Source organism: Anabrus simplex, chromosome 8 (assembly GCF_040414725.1).
Source record: "Anabrus simplex isolate iqAnaSimp1 chromosome 8, ASM4041472v1, whole genome shotgun sequence".
Lineage (NCBI taxonomy): Eukaryota > Metazoa > Arthropoda > Insecta > Orthoptera > Tettigoniidae > Anabrus > Anabrus simplex.
The window spans coordinates 198,235,206-198,260,070 of NC_090272.1; the positions used below are offsets into that span (position 1 = coordinate 198,235,206).

General features: G+C 39.8%; 1 protein-coding gene across 4 annotated transcripts in view; it reads left to right on the top strand.

The window, feature by feature from the left end:
• Positions 1 to 12,177: 12,177 nt before the first annotated feature.
• Positions 12,178 to 24,865, top strand: part of LOC136878970 (gastrula zinc finger protein XlCGF57.1) — a 44,159-nt gene continuing 31,471 nt past the window's right edge. For 2 of the 4 annotated variants that reach the window (XM_067152625.2, XM_067152620.2), the window contains exons 1-3: positions 12,624 to 12,730; positions 19,608 to 19,684; positions 24,568 to 24,750. In XM_067152625.2, coding sequence (XP_067008726.1) covers positions 19,610 to 19,684; positions 24,568 to 24,750 — 258 coding nt within the window. In that variant the 5' untranslated portion in view covers positions 12,624 to 12,730; positions 19,608 to 19,609. Of the gene's footprint in view, positions 12,238 to 12,436; positions 12,731 to 13,339; positions 13,391 to 19,607; positions 19,685 to 24,567; positions 24,751 to 24,865 lie in introns of those variants that run through there. The other 2 variants (XM_068228899.1, XM_067152621.2) reach the window with 2 other exon arrangements.

A 24,865-nucleotide genomic window follows, 5' to 3' on the forward strand; every position in this document is an offset into this window, starting at 1 on the left:
CGTTTTTTCATCAGTTAAATACACTTTGGCACTCGTGGTCCAGGAAATTGTTTGCGTAATTCTCTTCTCACTCTCCCAAAAGATTCGTGCTTTAAAAATGCACAGCACAAGGAAATACGCTGTTCAACGCTTAATTCAAAAGCCACGAAACGCAGTTACTGCTGTATAGGCTAAGAATAATAAATCACACTTTACGTTGTACGGAAGCTTATCGCAGACTTGCTGATGGCATCACTGGGCTTTATGGATCAGGCGGTTGTTGCATCATCTATTTGCCCAGACACGGCTCAGGAAATAACCGGCAACTCAAAGAGGCTCGGACTATAGGTTTGCGAGCCCTAGGGAGTCTTTCAGTTTAACGTCTTTCGTGACCTTGCCCTTTCTTTTCTTGATATCTTCATTCTTCCAGTGTTACTTCTCCTTAATAGGATAGGCATGCATACGCCTGTTTTTGTTCGACCATAAATAAATGTCGTATATTTATTTACAGTATATTTTACCTTATTACTTTATTGATGATTAAACAGTAACAATTCAGCTTGTTCTCGACTATTGCAACAAATGGCAGGCATTATATATGTACTGGAGGTACACCTACGTGCATTTGAACGGAGCGCCTGTTAGAAGGCCATCTGTGATGTGAACCCTGAACTGTGTATTGGAAGAAGTTTTGAACTTTAATCTTCAGATGTCTCTACTGGCTACTTACGTGCCCCCTCTGGTGGGAGGACAGACAATTAACTTTCAAATAAATTTGTATTTTCTAACTTGAATAACCTGAAATGTTTGTAAAATTGTTTCTTTATGTGCTGAAGTTGTCAGCACTACATAGCCTCCTTGTTCATGATAGTATTAGCCAATCAGAAATTTTGATATTTATTCGGTTAGCCAATCAAAATCGAGGGTGTGTACAGGCCATCGGCCTAGAGACTTCTGAAACTTTCCCCTTCGCTATAAAAGCTGGGAGCTTTTGGGCCATTGTGTCTTCTTCATCGCTCCAGTCTGGAGTGCATAAGTAGTAGAGGCAGGGGAAAGCCTTTCCCGCCGTCGAAAGGCCCACCAGCTCGAGGTATTGGCAGACACCTTTTAAATATGTGATTGCTCCAGATAGCTGACTTGAAAGGAAGGTTTCAAAATTCATGCTTAATGCAAATTTCTCAAGTTAATATCATCTTTTAAATATACATTTTCAAGCAAGTCTAAAGACTTTATTGATATCCCGGCTGGGAAAGATTTAACTTAGGGAATAAAGAATGTTCACCCTCGTTTAATTCCCATTCTACTTGGTATTGGGGTGACTATGATTTTGTACAATTTTAAATTTTATCTCTACTTTTGGAACTTAATATCTTCTCCATCTACTCACCCTCCGTAGTAAAGGCTTAGCCTCTGTAACTTAGGGCCATAAGCCCATATAGGATCTTAAGTGTTTCAAAGTGTATTTCAAAAGGAGAGCAAGTGTTTCGCCTCTTAGCATTTTGTCTATGGTCGATTTCTTAAACCTTTTCTTTTCTTCACTAAGGCCATTTAGAATGGGCACTTATTGCCTCTATTTAATTCTTACTTACTCATAGACTATTGTGGATGAGACTGTCGAGCAGAAAAGACAGCGAACTCTGTGTTTTAGGCTTATCAAGTGTTTGGATAAGAAAATTGTGCCTTGGAGAGGCTAGGTTGTAGTAAGTTTCGGAGTTCAATCTCCTAGAGTGTAAGTCGAGCGGAGCCAAGGTGCTCTTTGGAATAGTGTAACGTTGGAGCTACAAGATCATTCTGCAAATTACTGTGTATCTGAAGGTTAATCATTCGTGTTATCTGAGCCGTCGAGCTCCTCAATGGCTGTTGTTGTTTATCAAAGTTTGAAGTCAAAAGGCAAAGAAAGAAAAGAAATAACATTTCCAATTTTAGTGTTTTAAATTGTGCTCTCATCTTTTCTCTGTATACCCATTCACCCCGGCACTTTCTTACACTTCTGAAACCTACGAAATTTCCGCAACAATATACAGTATATTGGCCGTGAATGTTCCCGACTAGTTCAACAGGTGGTATCCACGGAGCAGGGCTGTGGTTTTGAGAAATCAACCTCAAAGCAAGACACATTAAAACACAGGAAATGAACTCGATTCTTCTCCAATCCATGAACTGCGCATCGAATTTTTCATATATCTTCTTTGTCTTTTGCGGCAACAAATTGTTAGCAACATTAAACTATTTTACCACAATTTTCGGCGGTGTTAGTCATCCGAAATCAATGTCACTTGGATTGTTGCTTTCAAATTTGAGGATAGCTCTACATACGATATCAGTAGATATCGGATAAGGTTGGTTGGAAATACATAGTTGATATAACAGCAGTACTTTAACGAATGGCAGTACTCTAATATATTTTACCAGGAAGGCATAGGCCCTGGCACATACGAGTTATAAATCTTTATTCATGAGCGAACGGGTAAGTTTCGATGCACAGACAGCTGTGTGAGAGAAGTTCTCGTTCTCACTGCACTGCGTAGGGTGACCGCATGAATGAAGCAAGGTCAAGTGACTTCAGCACTGCCTGTAGTTTCCCTCCCCTCAGAATTCTCTCGAAACCATTTTTTGAAATTATTAACGCCTGGATCGATTAGCATGAGACCAACACTAAATTGTAGCCCATATTCTGAAAGTGAAACCTGCAAATTTGAGATTAATCCGTCCAGTGGTTTCCAAGATGTAACAAGTTAAAGTTTGGGATGTATTATCATCCTTTCATCACCTGATTTCGAGCGCTGCTCCCACCCAGGTATAAATAGGTCAACGAACCGAGGTTATAGCCAGTGTGTTCTGCGATTATGACAGAAGGACAGTATGCTCCGTCGCGATCCGCGAGGACGTAGAAGTCACACTCGAACACTTTGAAATTGTGCGAAGACGTCGCAAGTAAAGTTTCTACCGCATCGCGACGAAGAAAATGTTCTAAAATTTTCTCCGACTAAATCGTCGTTATATAATATTTAGGAGTGTGTTAACCGAGTGAAGTTACAGTAGAAATTGGGAATTGAAGTGTAATTGGAGATCCAAGTATTTCATTTAGCAGTTGACGGTATTGTGGACTTTCTCATGTTCACGTAGTTCTGAACTGTATCATTGACCGTGACAATATTCTAAGACATTGCGTGTGAAAAACTAAACTTCTAATTTGTGACCAATTTAACGATTCAGAGACATATTTCTCCTATACTAGTACAATTGTGGACTGTGTGAGATACTATTCCACTAAATATTCACCAAATAACAAGGCTAAATGTGACTATTTTTTCGTGTATTCTCTCGAACTTTCGATCACACTACGAGAAACTAAATGAATATTAAGAACTTTTTATGACAATATTAAGTCGTACGGACTCGTTTTGTGCAAATTTAGTCATAAAATCTTCTTAATCTATGAACAGTATTATTCCAGAGACTGTTGTTAATGACATATTTTCCAGTGTTTTATGGACTGTGATGATTATTCTACGGTCGAACCTCAGGCATAATCAGTGACTATTATGAACTGTGACAGTGTTAAATCCTAATTCTATAAACTGTGTGTGTGAAAAACTGTGTTTTCCATGTTGAAAACGATTGTAAGTCATTACTTCATTAACCTGACTTACGAATCGTACCGTAGCATAGACTGTGATATTCTAAGTCACATATTCAACACCGTAAAACTAACGTGAGAATACGAACTGTGCATTGAGACTTGTGTCGGTGTATATTATCAATCTTAGTGATAACTGAAAGCTCTATAGTGCCAATTGAACTTTCCGTGTTCCAACATTATCTCTAAAAGAACATCGGAAATCTTGGCAAAGTGTTGTGAGATTCTGCTGCATCGAACGTCATTTCCAACGTGGGATTAACGTGGTTTCTTCGATCATGGTACCCATCGAGGGACGTCGACGAGGGATATTAACGTGGTATCTTCACTGAACGGACTTGTCACGCTGCTGGTGCTGAGTTCGAGCTTTGGCTGCACGCTGCAGAATGTTCCAGGCACCAAGCCGCTGGACAGCACAACACCAACACTTATAATCAGATTCCAGGTGATCTCCATATTTTGAGTGAGTGATCCCACTGACTGACTTTTAACAAAGCACTCAGTTAATCATAGTGCTCCAACAACAGAAAAGTGCGTCGTGTGAATTTCAGCTTGCTATTTATAATACACTGACTGACAGAGCAAATGCAACACCAAGAAGGAGTGGTTCGAAAGGGATGAAAGTTGGGGAAAAAACAGAGACGGCACGGACGAATAATTGATGTTTATTTCAAACAGATATGCAGGTTACACAATGCGCACGGCATCGACTCAGTAGGCTGTAGGACCACCGCGAGCGGCGATGCACGCAGAAACACGTCGAGGTACAGAGTCAATAAGAGTGCGGATGGTGTCCTGAGGGATGGTTCTCCATTCTCTGTCAACCATTTGCCACAGTTGGTCGTCCGTACGAGGCTGGGGCAGAGTTTGCAAACGGCGTCCAATGAGATCCCACACGTGTTCGATTGGTGAGAGATCCGGAGAGTACGCTGGCCACGGAAGCATCTGTACACCTCGTAGAGCCTGTTGGGAGATGCGAGCAGTGTGTGGGCGGGCATTATCCTGCTGAAACAGAGCATTGGGCAGCCCCTGAAGGTACGGGAGTGCCACCGGCCGCAGCACATGCTGCACGTAGCGGTGGGCATTTAACGTGCCTTGAATACGCACTAGAGGTGACGTGGAATCATACGCAATAGCGCCCCAAACCATGATGCCGCGTTGTCTAGCGGTAGGGCGCTCCACAGTTACTGCCGGATTTGACCTTTCTCCACGCCGACGCCACACTCGTCTGCGGTGACTATCACTGACAGAACAGAAGCGTGACTCATCGGAGAACACGACGTTTCGCCATTCCCTCATCCAAGTCGCTCTAGCCCGGCACCATGCCAGGCGTGCACGTCTATGTTGTGGAGTCAATGGTAGTCTTCTGAGCGGACGCCGGGAGTGCAGGCCTCCTTCAACCAATCGACGGGAAATTGTTCTGGTCGATATTGGAACAGCCAGGGTGTCTTGCACATGCTGAAGAATGGTGGTTGACGTGGCGTGCGGGGCTGCCACCGCTTGGCGGCGGAGGCGGATGCGCCGATCCTCGCGTGCTGACGTCACTCGGGCTGCGCCTGGACCCCTCGCACGTGCCACATGTCCCTGCGCCAACCATCTTCGCCACAGGCGCCGCACCGTGGACACATCCCTATGGGTATCGGCTGCGATTTGACGAAGCGACCAACCTGCCCTTCTCAGCCCGATCACCATACCCCTCGTAAAGTCGTCTGTCTGCTGGAAATGCCTCCGTTGACGGCGGCCTGGCATTCTTAGCTATACACGTGTCCTGTGGCACACGACAACACGTTCTACAATGACTGTCAGCTGAGAAATCACGGTACGAAGTGGGCCATTTGCCAACGCCGTGTCCCATTTATCGTTCGCTACGTGCGCAGCACAGCGGCGCATTTCACATCATGAGCATACCTCAGTGACGTCAGTCTACCCTGCAATTGGCATAAAGTTCTGACCACTCCTTCTTGGTGTTGCATTTGCTCTGTCAGTCAGTGTAATTCAAGAAAGCTTCATGTCTTGCTTTTGAACTGTAAATTCCTTTTTAAAATCATTTATACCTTGAAGTAATTTCACGTAGATGAACTCTAGGGTTTGCGAGTGCACTATTTTATTTTTCAACTTAGACGAACTGTAGAAGTATACAGCAAGTGATCAAATATTTTTATTTGAACTACCAACTTATTCATGAAAGTGTGTGTTAATATTATGTTCAAAAATATTAGAAAAATTGTAGGTCTGCATCATAAGTGATGGACTTAATGAAATTCAAAATGCAAAGTGTTATTTTGGTATTTAAATCCATATTAGATGATCTGTAGGGTGTTTACGATCTCTAAACGAGTGATATTTATTTTGGACATTTTTAAGCAAGTGGATGTCTCAGAATACAACAGCATCGATATTTTATTTCTGCACTTTTGAAAATATTGGCTGGAAATTTGATTTTGAAGTTTCAACTGCAGGGCAGTTTTCATGAATATTTTTAATAAATATTGTCAAAGATTTTACCATCTATTATTCGCCCTGCGATACTATATGTCCCGTATCTTCTTGTAGACACAGCCGTATCCTCCGCTGCATGCTTCTGGCAGTTCACTGCGACATTTCCTCGAGTGTTCCATTGATTTGAGTCAAGATGTTGATCTTCAAATCTTCAACTGTTCGTGGTCGATTTCGATACACTCTATACTTGAGATAATCTCATAGGAAATAATCTGGTGTCGTTAAGTCCGGTGATCTTGGCGGCCACACATTCTTAGAGATTACTCTGTCCTCACAGAATCAGAGCGAGAGACTCGGTTGAGGTGTGGCAAGTCGCTGAAAATAACCTTGAGTGAGTTCAATATAGTCTAGTTGCTCGATAAATTGCAGGAAAATGTCCTTGTATCCGTCAGTGTTCATCGTATCCGAGAAGAATACTGGACCCACTATTCGGTTTGCCGAGACTTCACACCCAATTCCGACTTTGTTGATTCAGGGGTCTTTCATGAATACCGTGTGGGTTATGTATGGCCCAAATGCGAATATTTTGATCTTTAGGTTATACGCGTTGTTTGGTTTTCCTGCTTCCGAAAATATAAGGGCCTGGTGAACCACCCGGTATATAGGCTACTTACAATTACATTTTACAAGTGCACAGTTCCAGTCAGTCACTAGGGCTGATACACAATCAACCTTGCTGGCCACCGATACGACACTGTGCTAATACCGGTACTGAAATTTCCGAACTCTCGTCTCAGATCTCGAAGCCTCTTTGGAGAACGGAGGTAGATTATATAGAACGACTTCAGCAATAAATCAACTTCACCAACATAGTTTTTTGCAGAACTTAATATATTTAATTGAAGACTATGTGCTATACGGTGCACAGCAACAATATGTTTTATATCGTTTCTTGCGTTTTTCCTACAACTTTCTTATGATGGAAATAACTCCTCATTGTTTTATACCCGCGTATCTTTGCATCAGCCATTCCTGTGTGTTCTTCAGTCATGGGAGTTGATGCCCTCCCAGTTAACGCACCTACACTGACGACAGATAGCCCAACCAGTCACAGTACTCAGTACTGTATTTATCTATCCGGAGTAGGCTACCCAACAAAAGTTTGGCACGCTATAATTCTAAGGCCGGTATTCATAGTTGGTGATTTATTTCTCTAATAAGAACGACTTAACAAAGCTGTACCCTACTTATTCGTGAAGTCGACTTAAACGTCTCTCGTATTCATAGTCGTACAGTAGGTCAAGTTCTACTTTCTTAAGCTAGACTTGATAAAGCGTTACTTAAATGCAGACGTTCTGCACACTTAAGTCGAACTTTATGGTATGAGAAATAGCAAAGCCATCATCACAACAGTTGAATACGCGAGTCATCCTTCAGACACGGCCAACTAGATCTACGCTGCGCTCCTTATTCTGAGTGTATTTGTTTATTTATTTGTCCTTTTACCTGCCTCTGTTATAACCACTTGTGTCTAGGGAATGTCGAGGTGCAGCCATAATCGGCTATGCTCGGGACTGCTCGAGGGATCTCGGCGTTCAGTACCTCCTACCTAGCGATTTCGCGCCACGTGCGGAGCAAGAAGTAGAAGTAGCTTTGTTTTGTTTTGCTTTCTTCAACTAATCATAAGGACATTGGACTATTATACTTCATTTTTGGTGCTTGAGCAGGAATGGTAGGTACATCTCTCAACTTACTAATTCGAGCCGAACTAGGACAACCAGGCTACTTAATTGGTGACGACCAAATTTATAATGTAATCGTCACCGCCCACGCATTTGTAATAATTTTCTTCACGGTAATACCTATTATAATTGGGAGTTTCGGAAATTGATTAGTTCCACTTATACTCGGAGCTCCTGAGATAGCCTTCCCCCGAATAAACAATATAAGTTTTTAGTTATTCCTCCCTCATTGACCTTATTACTTAGAAGTAGTTTAGTGGAAAGCGGTGCAGGTACTGGTTGAACCGTATATCCCCCCTCTCTTCAGGAATCGCTCATGCTGGTGCAGCCATGAAGAATTTCCGCGAGGTGCAGCCGATGCAGCTTTTCTCGGGAGCGCAGCGTGTGGAGCCGCTCCCACGTTTTAAAGTATGAATTTCCTTCATTCTTAAGCAATAGTACAAATAAAATCTGTCCATGTGCCTTACATGTTTGTATAACTTTAAAACCTAGAGTCTTAAGTCCCTGAAAAAGAATCAGGCGGCAAGATTGAAACAACGAACGTTACGTGTTCAAAATTGATAGAAATAATGAAACTAAATAATGATTTCTGCTTCTTTCTATTGCGATAGTTGAATGTTAATACTGTCCGCCCGGGTTCGATTCCCGGCTCTGCCACGAAATTTGAAAAGTGGTACGAGGGCTGGAACGGGGTCCACTCAGCCTCGGGAGGTCAACTGAGTAGAGGTGGGTCCGATTCCCACCTTGGCCATCCTAGAAGTGGTTTTCCGTGGTTTCCTACTTCTCCTCCAGCAAATGCCGGGATGGTACCTAACTTAAGGCCACGGCCGCTTCCTTCCCTCTTCCTTGCCTATCCTTCCAATCATCCCATCCCCCAAGGCCCCTGTTCAGCATAGCAGGTGAGGCCGCCTGCGCGAGGTACTGGTCATCCTTCCCAGTTCTATCCCCGACCCAATGTCTCACGCTCCAGGACACTGCCCTTGAGGTGGTAGATGTGGGATCATTCGCTGAGTCCGAGGGAAAAGCCAACCCTGGAGGCTAAGCTGATTAAGAAAGAAAGAAAGAAGAATGTTAGTACTCAATAAGGATTTCGTTTTATACGAATCCTTGGCTGAATGGCCAGCGTTGTGGTCGTCATTTCAGAAGGTCCCAGATTTGATTTGATTTCCATCCGGATCGGAGATTTTAATCCCGTCTAATTACTTCTTCTGGCTCAGAGACTGGGTGTTAGTGTTTGTTCCACCACTTTTCTCGTAAGATTCAGACAACACACTGAGCCTCCGTAGCTCAGACGGCAGCGTTTCTGCCTCTCACCGCTGGATACCGTGGTTCAAATCCCGGTCACTCCATGTGAGATTTGTGCTGAACAAAGCGGAGGCGGGACAGGTTTTTCTCCGGGTACTCCGGTTTTCTCTGTCATCTTTCATTCCAGCAACACTCTCCATTCTCATTTCATAGTATCTATCAGTCATTAATAAATCACTTTTGGAGTGGCGACCCCATCGTACTAATAGCCTATATATGCTTCATTCATTTCATCCTTGACCCAGTCAAGGAAAACAGGTTGTAAGTTTTCATTCGGACACTGCATTTCCAACCACCGTAGAAACATGCAATAGTGATTACTAGACTTCGGATCCTTAGGTGTTAACAGGTTATTTTAGTTGCCTAAAAGACTCTCAAGTAGGTACGCATTATGATAGACATCAATTAAAATACCATACTTATTTTGCTAAATAAATAAATAAATAAATAAATAAATAAATAAATAAATAAATAAATAAATAAATAAATAAATAAATAAATAAATAAATAAATAAATAAATAAATAAATAAATAAATAAATAAATAAATAAATAAATCAATCAATCAATCAATCAATCAATCAATCAATCAATCAATCAATCAATCAATCAATCAATCAATCAATCAATCAATCAATCAATCAATCAATCAATCAATCAATCAATCAATCAATCAATCAATCGAGGTCAGAAGAACGGGTAAAATGAATTGCGACTGTGACCTGAAGTGTACAGAGTGCAATACCTGCATTCATTCATACGTTTGTACATGCCACGACTCTTCCATTTAATTTAATATGTGCAAACATATACACCTAGTGGCTAAATATACTGGTGGTGTTAACGAACAAACTTTAGAATCAGATACAAATTTAGTCATTCAGGAAGCACCTTAATACGAAGAAAAGGACATTATTCTGAAGGAATTGCATAATCCCCTGAAAAGAAGGCTAAGTGATGACATAGAAGAGCGCAAGGCCTAGTTCCGAGCAAAAATTGAAAGCATTCTCGCAACAATAGAATCACCAGAACATGAAGGTATAATTGAGAAACACCTCCAATCAATAATCCCAACTATACAAGCCCATAGCACAAAAGCAATGATCAGCACAGCACCTTCATCTTTAAATGGGATTAAGTTTGAAACACAGCGACGATTATTTTCCACAAAAAAGCCCCATAAGAAAACTTTCTTCGTCCTTGTCAAGGCCTACTGAGAGCGAACAACAGGCAATTGCTGCAAATGTTTTACTCCGCTAAGAAAAATGTGTTATAGGCCCTACTTCAGTACAATAAACTCTTTCTTCCGCTTTCCTCGAGACAAAACAGTGTAAGTAAATTCCAATATTGTAAATTATTAGTGTACACATCACATTAGGTTTAACATTTAGGTATCAAAAAGTATTCTTATCTTGGATTAATTACTTAAATCGAAAGTAGACAATGGCGTAAAAGTTGCACTCATAAGTTAGATTTTAATTTGTTGTTGTTTTCTTTTGTTGTAGGTGTGATCAGTGGGTTATCAAATGTAGGAGAAGTGATTTGGATGACATTTACAAGAAAGGAGGATTCGAGGCATACAATTACTCTCTCTCTTAACTCACACTCACTCCTTCCCAAATTAGCATTACTCGTACGCTACTACCAAGAACGTGGTACTCCCCTACGCCGTTACCCAGCCCTTGCCTGGGCATGTAATTACTTTAATTCCCTTCGCACTTCTATTGTTCGTACCCCGTCCACATCTAATTATCTTCTTTCCTTTCAAGCAAACTATTATGTCCCTTCCCTTATTTTACCATCATTCGGTGGATCTCAACCCCTTGGTCAGTTCTGGACAAACAGTGCTAGGAAGTACGTACCTACGTCTAGCTTTGTCCCAGGATGTTCATTACCTATCACCAATAATTGATGGGTCTAAACTTCACAACCCTCCAGGTGTAGGGGCTGCTGTTTTCTCACCCGATTTACACCTTTCAAAACAATCTTCTTTCCCGTCGGAAACAGCTGTTTTTACGGCGGAGGCTTTTGCAATCCGTCAAGCCTTACTATGCGTAAAGTATTCGCCACTAGACAATGCCTACATTGCATCTGATTCCCTGAGTGTGCTCCAAGCCTTAACTAATCCCAGTTTCCGGAAAAATTGGCACGGTACATTTAAAATCTTCGCAAACTCTGTTTCGATTTACACAAATTAGGTGAAAGGGTTAGCTGAATTTGGATTCCGGGTCATTCAAATATTAAAGGTAATGAACAGGCTGATGCTTTGGCTCAGGTGGCAGCTCGAGGTCAGGGCATTACGTACGATTTGGCGTTACCCTTCGCTGATTTCTGGAGCGGTTGTCGCGATAAGACCAGACAATTATGGCAGTATGATTGGAGTCACCCCTCGTGTCGAAAAGGTCGTAGTTTGTTTACGCTCCTTCCGACTATTCCGAAATCTCCGTGGTTTACCTTGCATTATTATACTAGACGTCACATCACTAATATTATTCGTTTGCGGCTAAATCATATGTGCACGCCTGATCGGTTATTTCGTATGACATTGATCGAGTCTAACCTCTGTAAATGCCGTACGTCGGTTGGTACAATTAACCATAGGCCCTATCTTGTTTCAATGTCCGCTGCTCGAAGTTAGTAGAATAAAATGGTTACAGCCGCTCTTTAGGCAACAATTCGCTTAACCCACTCAATTGTCCTGTTGGATACTCAATCCCACGCCAACTACGGTAGTAGCTCTATCGAATTTCCTTCCTGACACCAACACTTTCCTTTAATCTCTATGTCTTGTCTCTCCCCTCTATATTGACCCGGTCATGTTCGTGTGGTAGCAAGTCGCCGAGACAGATCTCTGGCATGAAGCTTTGTACCTTGTGTCCTTATGCTACTCCTGTGTATTGTAGATTAGTAGTAGATTTCATAACCTTCTTTTTTGTTAACTTTATCTCTTGCGTTTTTGCCTCCTCAATAATTTGATGTTCTATATAGTGTTAGTGACTGGGTACACCGCTATAGGGATCGTGCGTATAGCGAGTGCTGCCATCTGTTGGCTTAATCTGAAGTAACTGGTGGGAGCGGTAGGAGCATTTTTCACCGTCGAGTTAGTGAATAGTGTTTTTTTATTTTACTAGCTGTAAGTCTTTGACTTTTCACATTGCTTACTGAGGTAGCCTACGTTTTGATTAGGTTCTTTCAGCTAATTCTCTAAGCATGAACGAAACTCATAGTACCGTACCAGTAAACGCAGTAAATGTCACGTGAACTGTTTTGTGTACGGTTGTAATTACACCTACTAAAACAGCCCACCAGGAACTATTTTTTTTCTTTTCCAGCCTCAGCTGCCCATAAGATCAGAAGGGAAGCATGGAGAATATCTTTAAATCGTTCAACACTTGATGAAAAACCGTAGGTTCCTGCCAGTAATTCCAGAATCTGCACCCGACACTTCATTGATGGAACACCTACCAGAGACCTACTTTGCATATGTTACCAGGAAGAACTAATGAGGACGAAATACAGAGGAAACTGACAGTCAGGTACAAGAGGAGGAAAGGGAGACAAAGTGAAATGCAAGAAAACATGAATTCTGTTCCTGAATCACAATTTCCCCAACATTTCTGGCATAGGTATTCAGACGATAATTTACCATTTTCATATGACCAGAGAAATGTAAATGTACTATTTTGTAATTTATATTTTACCCAGTGATAATTCAAAATGTGATTCAGAAACTCTGACAATTTTACACACGAAAGTGTTAGACAGACAAAACACGTACGGAAGCGCTGCGACGTAGCAGAAAAAAATAATCGTAAGGTAGTAAAGTATGTATCCATATTATTCTCTACAAGTAAAATATTTCGTACTTTTTCGTAATTTACCGCAGATTTTACACTTTATTTGAGTAAAAACAATTATTATCTTCCATTTGGGACAAATAATACCGTGACATTTCGTGGATTGGATTCGTTCACGTAACCAAAGGATCTAAATTAAGATTTTTTAAAAATTCTTACATTGATGTTAATATTATATGGGGTTTGACTAACATTTGTCTCTCTCAAACATAAACCAGATACTTCTTTTGAAAGTTCTTCTACTGATGAATAATCACCTTTTCCGCTAGGGGCGCTGCGGACGAAAATTTGTTGTAACGCACGGTCCCTATAACGAGAAGCCCATTAAATTATCAAGACAAGACAAGACTTATTCTCTTTGACATTCGGTGACATTCTGTAATAACGTACGTCACGTGATACGACATACCGCTGTATAAGAAACAAGAAGTAAGTATAATAAGTGGTGATCAATGTTCGAGGTAATTAGTACTGCGTTGAATTTCGTCATTGATAACATAAGATTGCCGGACCGGAATGCTTTGAACAATTAACAAATCTGTGCTGGCTTAAAAAAAAAAAGCGCCGAAAAGTGATATGGAAATTTGGAAAATGATTTCATGTTTTAAAGTTCACTCGACGTCAGAAACGATGGTACCGGTATGTTAACGTCTTATCTGCCGATGATGTTGAACGGTGGCATTACTACAGTTAAACATTGTAAACGTCAATAACATTTCAGTTTAAGCTGCCCGTTAGGCAACGTGTTGCCAGAGGGCATAAATGTTTTAGCCTTATTAAAAGAAATAATGTAATTTTGGAGGAAGCAATCGAGTGTTTCGAGTTTCGCTGTTGAATTAGGCGTCCTGCAACACACACGATGAAGCGTGTACTGTACGGAAGGATAACTGCAGACTCCGACCTAGGCAGTTAATTGAAGACACCCCTCCTCTCGACACACCATAAAAAATGCTCCTCCGTAGTGTCAGTTTCGTCGGTAATAGTTGTCATTACACACGTCGGGCGCAAGTAGGAAGTCTAAAAAAAAAAAAAAAAAAAAAAAAAAAAAATGTTGGACACGGAACGGCTACAACCAGTGGGTGAGTTGAATGTAGCGACAGCGGCGAAAGGGCTGCCGTTGGTTGTCACCAGTTGAACCATTTAATTATTTTAGCGAGAGATAGATAGCACGACGTTTACAAGCGCCTGTGGAAGGTGTTTTACAAGTGGGACGTTAACTGAACTGGTCTCACCGTTTGACTATTTTGATTTTTTTACTGACTCATCACTGTCCATTTGTATCATTCTATCTTATTACAACAACCATGCCACCTAAAGAATTGTCGCTTGTGTAGGAATACTTTGAAACCAATGAAGGTAACAGAAATGCTGTATGTTGCAAGATTTGTGGGCGAGTTCATACGAAAAGTTGGACAAGTTATTAGTGAGGGGAGGAATTCCTTGACACATCAAAAGGCAGACATGTAATTTGTGTAGTGAAATTAGAGTTTTTGCGCTGTACTCGTTCGTTAAGCAATTCCAGTTCGTCAGTACCAGCGGTGCAGTGAACATCATAATCAGCTGACGTGTGACTCAGTGTGACATAGTTAGTGGTGAGAAGTGTGCTAAATGGAGACCGAGCTAGGAGGTGGTGGCACGAACCGTCCCCCAAATCTCGACATGGATTTGGGGGTCACCACGAAGAAGAAATTTCCGCAAATAATGAACAGGTAGCAGGGAACGCTACTGATGACAGGCCTCCAGTTAACCAACAACAGGATATCTCAAATCGTAAAAATAGCTTACCAACTACAGAATTGTATCCATGTTATCATAGGGGTCCTTATTTGATTAATGTTGAACCTTTAGGTAATAATAATACAGCAATTTGCATCCTATGGCCTTAGGTCAGATTTTTCATGACCAATCAGTAGCATGAAAACTGTTAGTGCTTGACGGATTCAGATTGCATTTAAGTCTGGTCAACACACCAATAGTTTTTTGCACCATCCAATCTTATTAGAAAAGAAACTCAAAGCCTACATTCCATCCTCCAACATTTATCGTATCGGCATTATTCGTGGTGTGGATAAAAACTTATCCAATGAAGACATAATGCAATTCATTGAATCTCCGATACCCATTAAATAAGTACAGAGAATGAACAGAAGGATTACTGTTGGTGATAAACTAGTTTATGTGCCTACTGGTTCCATGAAAGTAAACTTCAGATCTCAAAACCTACCGGATCACGTCTCTATTTTTAATGTGCTATTAGAGGTTGAAGTCTTTATTTATAATCCAATTATATCTCAAAACTGTCAGCGATATGGACATATCGCTAAAAGTTGTAGGGCTAGCAATTCTCGTTCTGGGAGATGTTCTCTATCCCATTCAACACGTGAATGTCAACAAACAATGTTTAAATGAAATGTCTACACTGCAATCTCAATCATTCAGGAGGATCACACTTATGTCAAGTGCGTAAGAAACAAGTTGCCATCAAAAATATTATGTGCATCCAATATGTCTCTTTTGAATAGGCACAAAATCAAGTGCAACCGAAGGCGTATAATCCACTTTCAGTATCACAGCAATTTCCCCCACTGCCCTCTTCCGAACCAAACCAAACCGTAGAGCTTCCTTAAAAAAGGAAGTGTATGGAAGTTATCTATCGTGAGCCTCTAGTCACCCCTCCTCCTGCCTATGATAGGGAAGGTTACCTTCAAATAATTGGAACCCCCAGAACAGAATATCGTTCATCTCCCTTAACTAATAATACCCATGTACTGAGAAGCAGTTGAGGGATTCGGCCTACAGTGTCGTCCTCAATTAATGAACCTGGATGTAGTTTCCAGAAGGAAAATCAACTACCCTTTAACCCAAGTAAACTGCAATCTGCACTACGTGCTGAGTTTTTAATACTCATGGAGTCACTTGGTTAAGAGCATAAATCATAAAGTAAATAGTCTCATCGAATATGGCAATTTTGATCCTGCAGTGGAATTGTAAAAGCTTACTAGGTAAGAGACATGAGTTACTTAAACTTATTAATGGATATCATTCCCACATAATATTGATTCAAGAATCCTGGTTGAAACCAATGTATACTTTTCGACTTGCGGGTTATAAGGCAAAGAGAATGGATGGTGGTTGATATGGCGGCATGCTTACGCTCATTGCCAATGGAATAACATATCAACAGTTGGACGTTGCACATTGCATTACCGACACTTTTCTTGTAGCAGTAAAAATTAAAGACCTGGTCATAGTGAATCTCTGTTGTCCCACTCGTATACAAGGTGCAGCTACACAATGGCATACTTTCTTCTCTCAGTTTACTCCTTATCCTAATTTTATCATTGCTGGTGATATGAATGTCCATCATACTGCAAGGGGATCTGAGAACATTTTTACTAAAGGTAGGAAAGTTCTTAATGTAACGCAGACCCAACACCTACTAATATTAAATTATGGATCTCCTACATGACTCACTGCACCGGGGCAAGCTAAAAGCGCTGGAGATCTTTCTATTTGTAGTCTCTCATTGGGTCACCATAAATTCTGGCAAACAATTAAAGATATCCATCTCAGTGACCATTTCTCTATATTTATCTCCCATAGTGGGAATATTGGCCATATAAATTTCGATTCCTCTACAAATAACCAATACCGGCCCAACAGGTCATTCCATGGCTTTGATTTTGATATGTTTCACTGCTATTTATATGCCAATCTCCAACTCAGTTCTTCCCCTATAACCCAATACTTCTCATCTCTTAATGCAATTACCAAATATCTCAACATTTATCATCCTATTCACTCAAAAAAAAAATGCAATACCAATCCTGAAAAAATTGTAATACGATGGTGGGATAAACAATGTGATGCAGTGGTTAAACGCCGCAAAATTCTATTTCGACAGCTTCGAACTAACTTCACATATCATCACTGCATCCTCTATCAGAAGTATACAGCACTGATGAAACTCACTTTCAATCATAAACTAAAGGAATCTTGGAAAAAATTTATCTCCACTATTCAGTTGTTGGGGATTTATTGATGGAACAGCAAGGGCAATATGTAGGCTGGTGAGAAATCAAGAAAACTATATTTCTGGACACAAGTGGGTACATTGTATCATTGTACATTGTGTCTTGTGTCCTGATGGTATTGTTGTTAGCTTAAAAGGGTCATTTCCTGGAATGATGCACGATGCTGGAATATTACCAGATTCTAACTTCTACAATGAACTTGAACAGTGTGCAGTATTTATTCCCAATGGTGGGAAATTTGTGTTGTATGGAAATTCTGCATATCCACTTAGAGAGTTGCTCCTTAGACCGTATTCAAGCCAAAGCATCAAATTCCATTCAATAGTACCATGAGTTATGTGAGACAAAGTGTGGAATGTGGTTTTGGGAAAATAGTGAGAGAATTTGCATTCCTTGATTTCAAGAAGAATCAAAAACTGTTGCTAACATCTAGAATGCCTTGAACTGCTTGAAAAAAAAAAAAAACAACAAACAAGCAGGTGAGAAAGAGTGGAGAAATGAACAAATAAGAAAGAAAAGCTGGAAATCCAGAGAAGGCAATTAGCATTAGAGGAACAAAAGTTTGAAGTGGAAAAGGAGGAGAGATTGCACAGAACAGAGATGGAGAAGAATCAGCAGGCCCCTGATGGAGAGGGTTATTAATCTCCTATCGAATAAATAGACTTAATTTTATTTTGGGGGCATAAAATTATTCACATTAGATTCACATTTTGTTAATATTTTATTTCACTATTAACCAACAGACCCTAATAAGCATGGTAACTGAGCACTTTAGAAACTATGAAACAAAATGAAGGCTATTTAAAGATAATTATTTACTGTAACACAAAAATTCTGCTACAGTACGTGCACCTTTTAGTGATACATGCGCACCTTAGTGCTGAATCGGTCGACCTCGGTTATCTTTGAGATTCGTATTGGCAACCATTGAAACACAAACTATGAATCGCGTATGCATTGCAGTGCGACATCTGGCATACACTTTACATACTAGTACTGCTGTTGTTTACACAGCAAAGCCAAATTATAGAATAAATGCTAGGAACAAAATTTGCATTGAGAAATGTTATATAATGTTGAATAATATATGTGACACAGTTGGTGGCGTAAGATGATAAATGTTCAGAAAATTCATATTAATCGATCATATTATCGATTCAATTCAGATTTCATTTCCATTCAGTTGGCAGTATAACAGGAACCAGGAGAGCTCCCTCCTTAGTCCTCACCCCCGTACAAAGTAATAGCACTGAAAGGTGTGCGGACTATAAATACTATTCTTATTTCATTGTCCCTGCCATACAACAGCCCCTAAAGGGCAGGGTTAATCACCTCTTTAAAACTTAATTAAGCCTACTAAAAGTTATAGTTATTCATACTGAATAAACATGTAGTTAATATTCTAATTTTACTGCCTTGGATAATCAACAGACCCTAATGAACATGGTAATTGATGTCCTTAGGGCGTAACCCTCTAGGTGGCCCACCCCAACAATTCAGGCTGGGAAATGAAATATTTTCATGATGATGATATGGTGCCAGTCGATGGGTGCAGAGTAAGTTTTGACCTACAAGTGGCCACGGCTGGTCTGTAGTATGACAGTTCTGCATTCCGTCTGACCAACCATGCATAGGAAGGGTGGCCACGGCTGTCCTGAGAATGGCGTAGTTTTCCATTCTCCTGCACTAAGGTAAATGCTGGGACAATTCCTAGTATAGGCCACAGGCGCCAACCCCCTCACCTTCTCTGAACATCTTCACCGTATCAAATCTCCCTGGTCTTAGAGATAGCGTTACTATCTACTTTCTTAGTAGTAGTAGTAGTAGTCGTAGTAGTCGTAGTGTCACAGTGGATTACTAGCTGGGCGGTATCTTAGAGAGATTCAGTTTCCAACTGATAACCCAGGTCACGCTGAGGCGAAACGCTGGTACTCTTACAATTGAGCTATGGGAATTTATTTCACATTTGATATACTTCATATTATATTCTATATTGACATCAACTATTCACTTTGTTGAGAGATGTTTCATCCACCTTTTCAGTACAGCATAATTCGTGATATATTAGATCACTGAATCAACAAAACACATTAAAATTGGTTAATTCTTGTTTTCTTACAACTTTGATGGTATTTGTAATCTCTATGCCACTGTATGCTATCAAATAAGTATCTAGCCTAGAGCACTCTGCAGATATCTCAGAATTTAAATATCAAATTTCAAATAATTCTGTCAAGCTATTTCTCCATGATGTTCACTTGGACAGACAGACACACAGACAAGCATTGACCTGAACAAAGTATGGGGCCAAAATTGAGGTATTCTCACAAAAATATATTTTTAATAGATGATCTGCCCAGTGAGTTAGCTGTGCGGTTAGAGGCATGCAGTTGTGAGCTTGCATTTGGGAGATAGTGGGTTCAAACCCCTTCCTCCCCCACTCCTAGTCCTTTCCTTTCCCATTGTCATCATAAGACCTATGTGTGATGGTGCGATGTAAAGTGGATTGTAAAAAAAAAAAAATGTTTTTCACAAAACATAAGAAGTGCATTTTAATATCAGCAGGAAAATTACACTCACAATTTCAACGTAATCTGATTTTGTTCCTACAGGAATGGAGAACGTGGTCACTGTGAAATGTGAGCCTGACTGGTCTCAGAGTACTGAGCATGAGCTGGAGTCCATTGAGGTGGGTGAAGGCTGCAAATTACATTTAAACCTTACAAGCAGTGTGCCGAAGTCAGTCCCACTTTGATTGCTGTTCCTGCATATTTTTACAGACTTCTGGTCTTGATGTTCATGAATGTTCATCACCATCATCATCATCATCATCCAGCCCCATTTCCTGACTTCTAACCATTTTGTTTTGTCTTTCAGTAGTTATTCATAATAAAATTGATCAGATTTGACTCTGATTCCTCTTGATCATTTTTTATTTACACAGAGGTGCCAACTATTACAGATTGTCCATAATTATTACGGATTTCACCTCACGATTACGGAGTTACGGTCAAAGGGGAAATTATTACGGAAAAGCTGACATTATCACGAAAAAGTAATTTTTGACGGAAACAAAAGAAAAGGAAAAATGGCGAGTCCTTTCGAGCCTTTCTCCGAAATCGTCTTGATTTCAATGCTTGTGAGTTGGCAACGATACTTATTCGATCGTGACTTCCTTTTGCTACCCATAAGCATTGTAAAATTCATTATGAATGAAGGAGCTCAGGCGCTGCTCTTCTTCACTACAAATCCTTCAGTAATGTTGTATTTGCTGTTAGTGTACCTGACAGTTGACAGAAAGATTGAGAAAGAAGTGAGGCCTGCATTAAGCACGTCTGCACTGGTATCGCTTATGGTTCAGAAAACGAAAATGTCATCACAGTCGTAAGGATGCTTCAAGAAAAACTACACTGAAAAGCAGCTGCTGCGTGAGAAACAAGCTACAAGGAATGCTTTATCACAGAACCAACAGGTTGCGTGCAAATGTTATTGTGTAATATGATATACTTTTGGATAGATTGCTAGAGGGAAGGGCAAAAGGGGTGTCATTATCAAGAAGGAAGGAGTATGCTTTGGACTTGACTCAAAATTTTTCTCGGGGGCGGAGGGCGATTACTCATAATCCACTTCAAAGTTGGCACCTCTGTTTACATTAGTTATATGCTCTTTTCATGAACTGAGCAAATTTGTACACTGTTAATAAATTGTATAGCCTTATTGCCTAGTGTCTTCTGACACATTTTATGTAGCATCATTTAATATTTTATGTTTGATATTTTTCGTATGATCAAATGACCAAACAACAAATATCATTTACTTTTGAGGATACTTAAAAGTTAACTTTTTTATTAAGAACAGTGATACAACTATATGCTTCAGTCCACATCAGAGCACATAATAACTGGTAGATCTACTATGCTGAAATGTCCCCGACCGGGCGAGTTGGCCGTGCACGTAGAGGCGCGCGGCTGTGAGCTTGCATCCGGGAGATAGTAGGTTCGAATCCCACTATTGGCAGCCCTGAAGATGGTTTTCCATGGTTTCCCATTTTCACACCAGGCAAATGCTGGGGCTGTACCTTAATTAAGGCCATGGCATCTTCCTTCCAAGTCCTAGGCCTTTCCTATCCCATTGTCACCATAAGACCTGTCTGTGTCGGTGCGACGTAAAGCCCCTAGCAATAATAAATAATAATGAAATGCCCCCAGCATCATAATGTCCACAAACAGAGATTTTAGACATATACTCTTAGCAGTTTCCGTTAGAATAGGAATTAGACAATGGTATGATGGCAGACAAGATGAAATGTCAGGTTGTGAGTTTCTCGAAGAGGAAAAGTCTTCTCTCAGTTTTTATTACTGCATTGACAGGGTGAAAGTTCCTCATGGGATCATTGTAAGTACCTAGGGGATAATATAAGGGAAAATCGTGATTGTGGTAATCACACAAGCGGGATTGTCAATAAAGGTTACAGATTTCTTCATATGGTTATGAGGATACTTAGGGCTTATATTCAGGATGTAAAGGCGAGGGTATATAGGTCTCTGGTAAGACCCCAAATAGAGTATGCTTTTTGCCTGTGGTACCCTCATCCGGATTACTTGATTCGAGAATTGGAAAATTTTCAAAGAAAAGCAGCTCTGTTTGTTCTGGGTGATTTCTGACAAAAGAGTAGCATTAAAAATATGTTGCAAAGTTTGTGCTGGGAAGACTTTGGAGAAAGGAGACATGTTGCTCAACTAAAATGTATAACCAAGCTATCAGTGGAGAGATGATATGGAATGATATTAGTAGACAAGTAAGTTTCAGTGGTGTTTTTAAAAGTAGGAAAGATCACAATAGGAAGATAAAGTCTGAATTTGAGATGATAAATTGGGGCAAATATTAGTTTATAGTAAGAGGAGTTAGGGATTGGAATAATTTACGAAGGGATGTGTTCAATAAATTTCCATATTCTTTGAAATTTTTTAAATAAAGAAAGAAATAAACAACTGATGGGGAATCTGCCACCTGTCGTAAATACAGATCAGTGTTGATTGGTTGATTGATTTATTTCATGTGCTATAAGAGTGTTATTCAGTTATTTAATCACCTAATTAAACACAACTTCTGGACCGACAAAAGTTTAATCATCAGAACCTGCGGGACACTCAGTTGCACATGTGTCAATTTTACGATAGCTTGCTTTGATTGTAAAAATCTTCAAGCTTGCAGAACATACCAAGGATGAGATGACCAGCAGGTAGCAAAAGATTTAAAATGTGATTGGTTTAGAAAAATCGAAAAAGTAACTCATGTATTCATCAGTTATTTTTCCTGTGGTGCTGTTTCCTGTTTCTTCACCTAGCGTGTGCTCCCTTCTGAAAGCACGTCGCTGCGTGATTTCATTCCGATCTTGAGAATCCCATCACATGGACATATTGTTCATGTGCTCCGTGCTCAATAGGAGCCCTAGCTTCTTGTGGGGTAAGCAGCTTGCAATTTTTCTGATTTAAATTAACTTTCAGTGTAACCTAAAAGGTTGTCAAAGTTTTTCAATGCAGTATTCATTAATTACTGCCATTATCGATTTTTATCAAAGCAAACCATTTTCTAATAACAGTTTGTAACCTATGTTTTAATTATCTATCATGTTTCGCCTCTAGTACTTTTTGTTTAACTAACGAAATGTTTATTTTTTACTACTTGTCATCCAAGAAGTGATTACCGTTCACCTTCTAACCTTGTTTGCTTTTATGGTTTATAATATGTAAATTTTAACCATCATTTTGTAATTTAAGTGTAGATATGGGACTACATCCCTGTGCAAAATAGATGTTAAACTTCAAAGGAGGGTTTCTGTATATAAGCTGAGACGACATGGTATTATCCTTCATAAATGTGAGGCAACTTTGCAATCATTTAAGAAAAGGCTAGGAAAACAACAGATAGGGATTCTGCCTCCTGGGTGACTGCCCTAAATGCAGATCAGTAGTGATTGATTGAACTAATTTCCTTTTTCTCTATAATGTATGTTTTAAGATTAGGTCCTCGTCTCTCACACATGGTTTTCTTTTGTAAAGTAAGTTTACATTAATCTGTTCACCTTTTCTTTTTATTACCTATCTTTTGGTAATGTTTATGTTATTTTCATGAATCTGAAATTTAGAATACTGTATGTTAAAATGAATTGTTCTCGTAGAAAAATTACTTTCTACTTAAGTTCGGTCAACAGACTTTTTTCTTTCAATGCCTCATAGGGATCCTTCCTCTTTCCACATCCTTGATTTTTAGGTGCTTTTTTCCTTTTACATGGTTTTATTTGTTTTTTATGATTGTTTTTAATGTATCTAAAATTTAATAACTTTTCTGTGCTCTAAATTTTGTTGTTTGTATTTGCTGTTAACCTGTTCAAGGCTACATGATTAATTGATGAATTGATTGATTGGTTTGGAGAATACTAGTTTCTCTTCATTACTTGACAATGGAAAATAAATACAGGGACATTATTTTATCTCTTTGGATATTCTCACTCACCCAGTTGCCTGCATTGCGAGCCTCTCTCCCACCAGGCACTTTGCCATTTATGCGCTTCTCGGCACCACAAGCTCCCCTCCTATGCAATCTGCTGAGTGCTTTATCAGTATAAGGCTCAGTGTAGTCAAGTTTTCACATGTTTAGTGCTCAGTGTGTTGTTCCAATGCCATTTTCATTATGTGAGCATGTGTATATACATATTACCTTTATAAAGTATAGGAAATCTTGTGCGAAAACACATGCTGGTCGCATTATGGCGAAGTGCTTACTGGGAGACAGGCTAGCAGCGCAGGCAACCAGGTGAGTGAGAATCTCCCCAATAGTTAAAATAATGGCCCTGTATTACTAAAACAGGCTGGCCTCTCACCACAGGGTTCCGTGGTTCAAATCCCTGTCACTTCATGTGAGATTTGTACTGGACAAAGTGGAGGTGGGACAGGTTATTATCTAGGTACTCAGGCTTTCCCTGTCATATTTAATTCCAGCAACACACGCTATATAATTTCATTTTATTTGTCATTCATTAATCATCACCCGAGAGGAGTGCAACAGGCTTCAGCAGCCGGCACATTTCCTATCCTCGCCCCAAGAAGGGGCTTCATTCCATTCCTGACCTGGACAAATGACTGGAAACAGGCTGTATATTTTCATTTCATTATTAAAACAGGTATGATTTTCTTCCAATAATGTTACCTTTATGTTCATTATACACTATTAGTTTTTGTCAGTTATGTTCTGCAGAAAAATATTATTCAAGAATTATCTCAAGTGTCTTTTTTAAACACAAAATAATTATTAACCATTGCCAGTGCCTACTGTATCTCTACCATTAACTGCATAGTATGAATGTATGATGTATAGTAACAGTTCATGAACTGGGCTGAAATATTACTGCTCTGTTCATTAATGACACATATTTTACTTGTGCTACAGATTGTTCAGTGCAGTTTTGAAATTCATGAAATGTAAAAAAATTTGCACAGTTCATAAAATGGGCAGTTATATGATCTGTATATAACATATGTGTATAATAGAGTGATTTGGTTCCTCTTTCAGGAACCTCATTGTGTTTTAGAAGAATATTCTAATACAGTAACTGAAGTTTGGGTAAAACATGATCCAGACTCAGAGGACTTCATTTCTGAAGATCTAGTTGGGCTAGAAAGCAACAATGAAGAACACAATTGTTCTGCAGGAAATATGGAGGCTTCTGGATATGAAGCTAATGATAATTCTAAGGTAGGTAATATATGGTTAGTTAAATGTAAAGTATAAAAATGGTGCATGGACTCTGAAGAGGCCTGTTGCATGTCTTTCAAGGTGTTAGGATGTGGTGTTACCTAAGATTAAATCT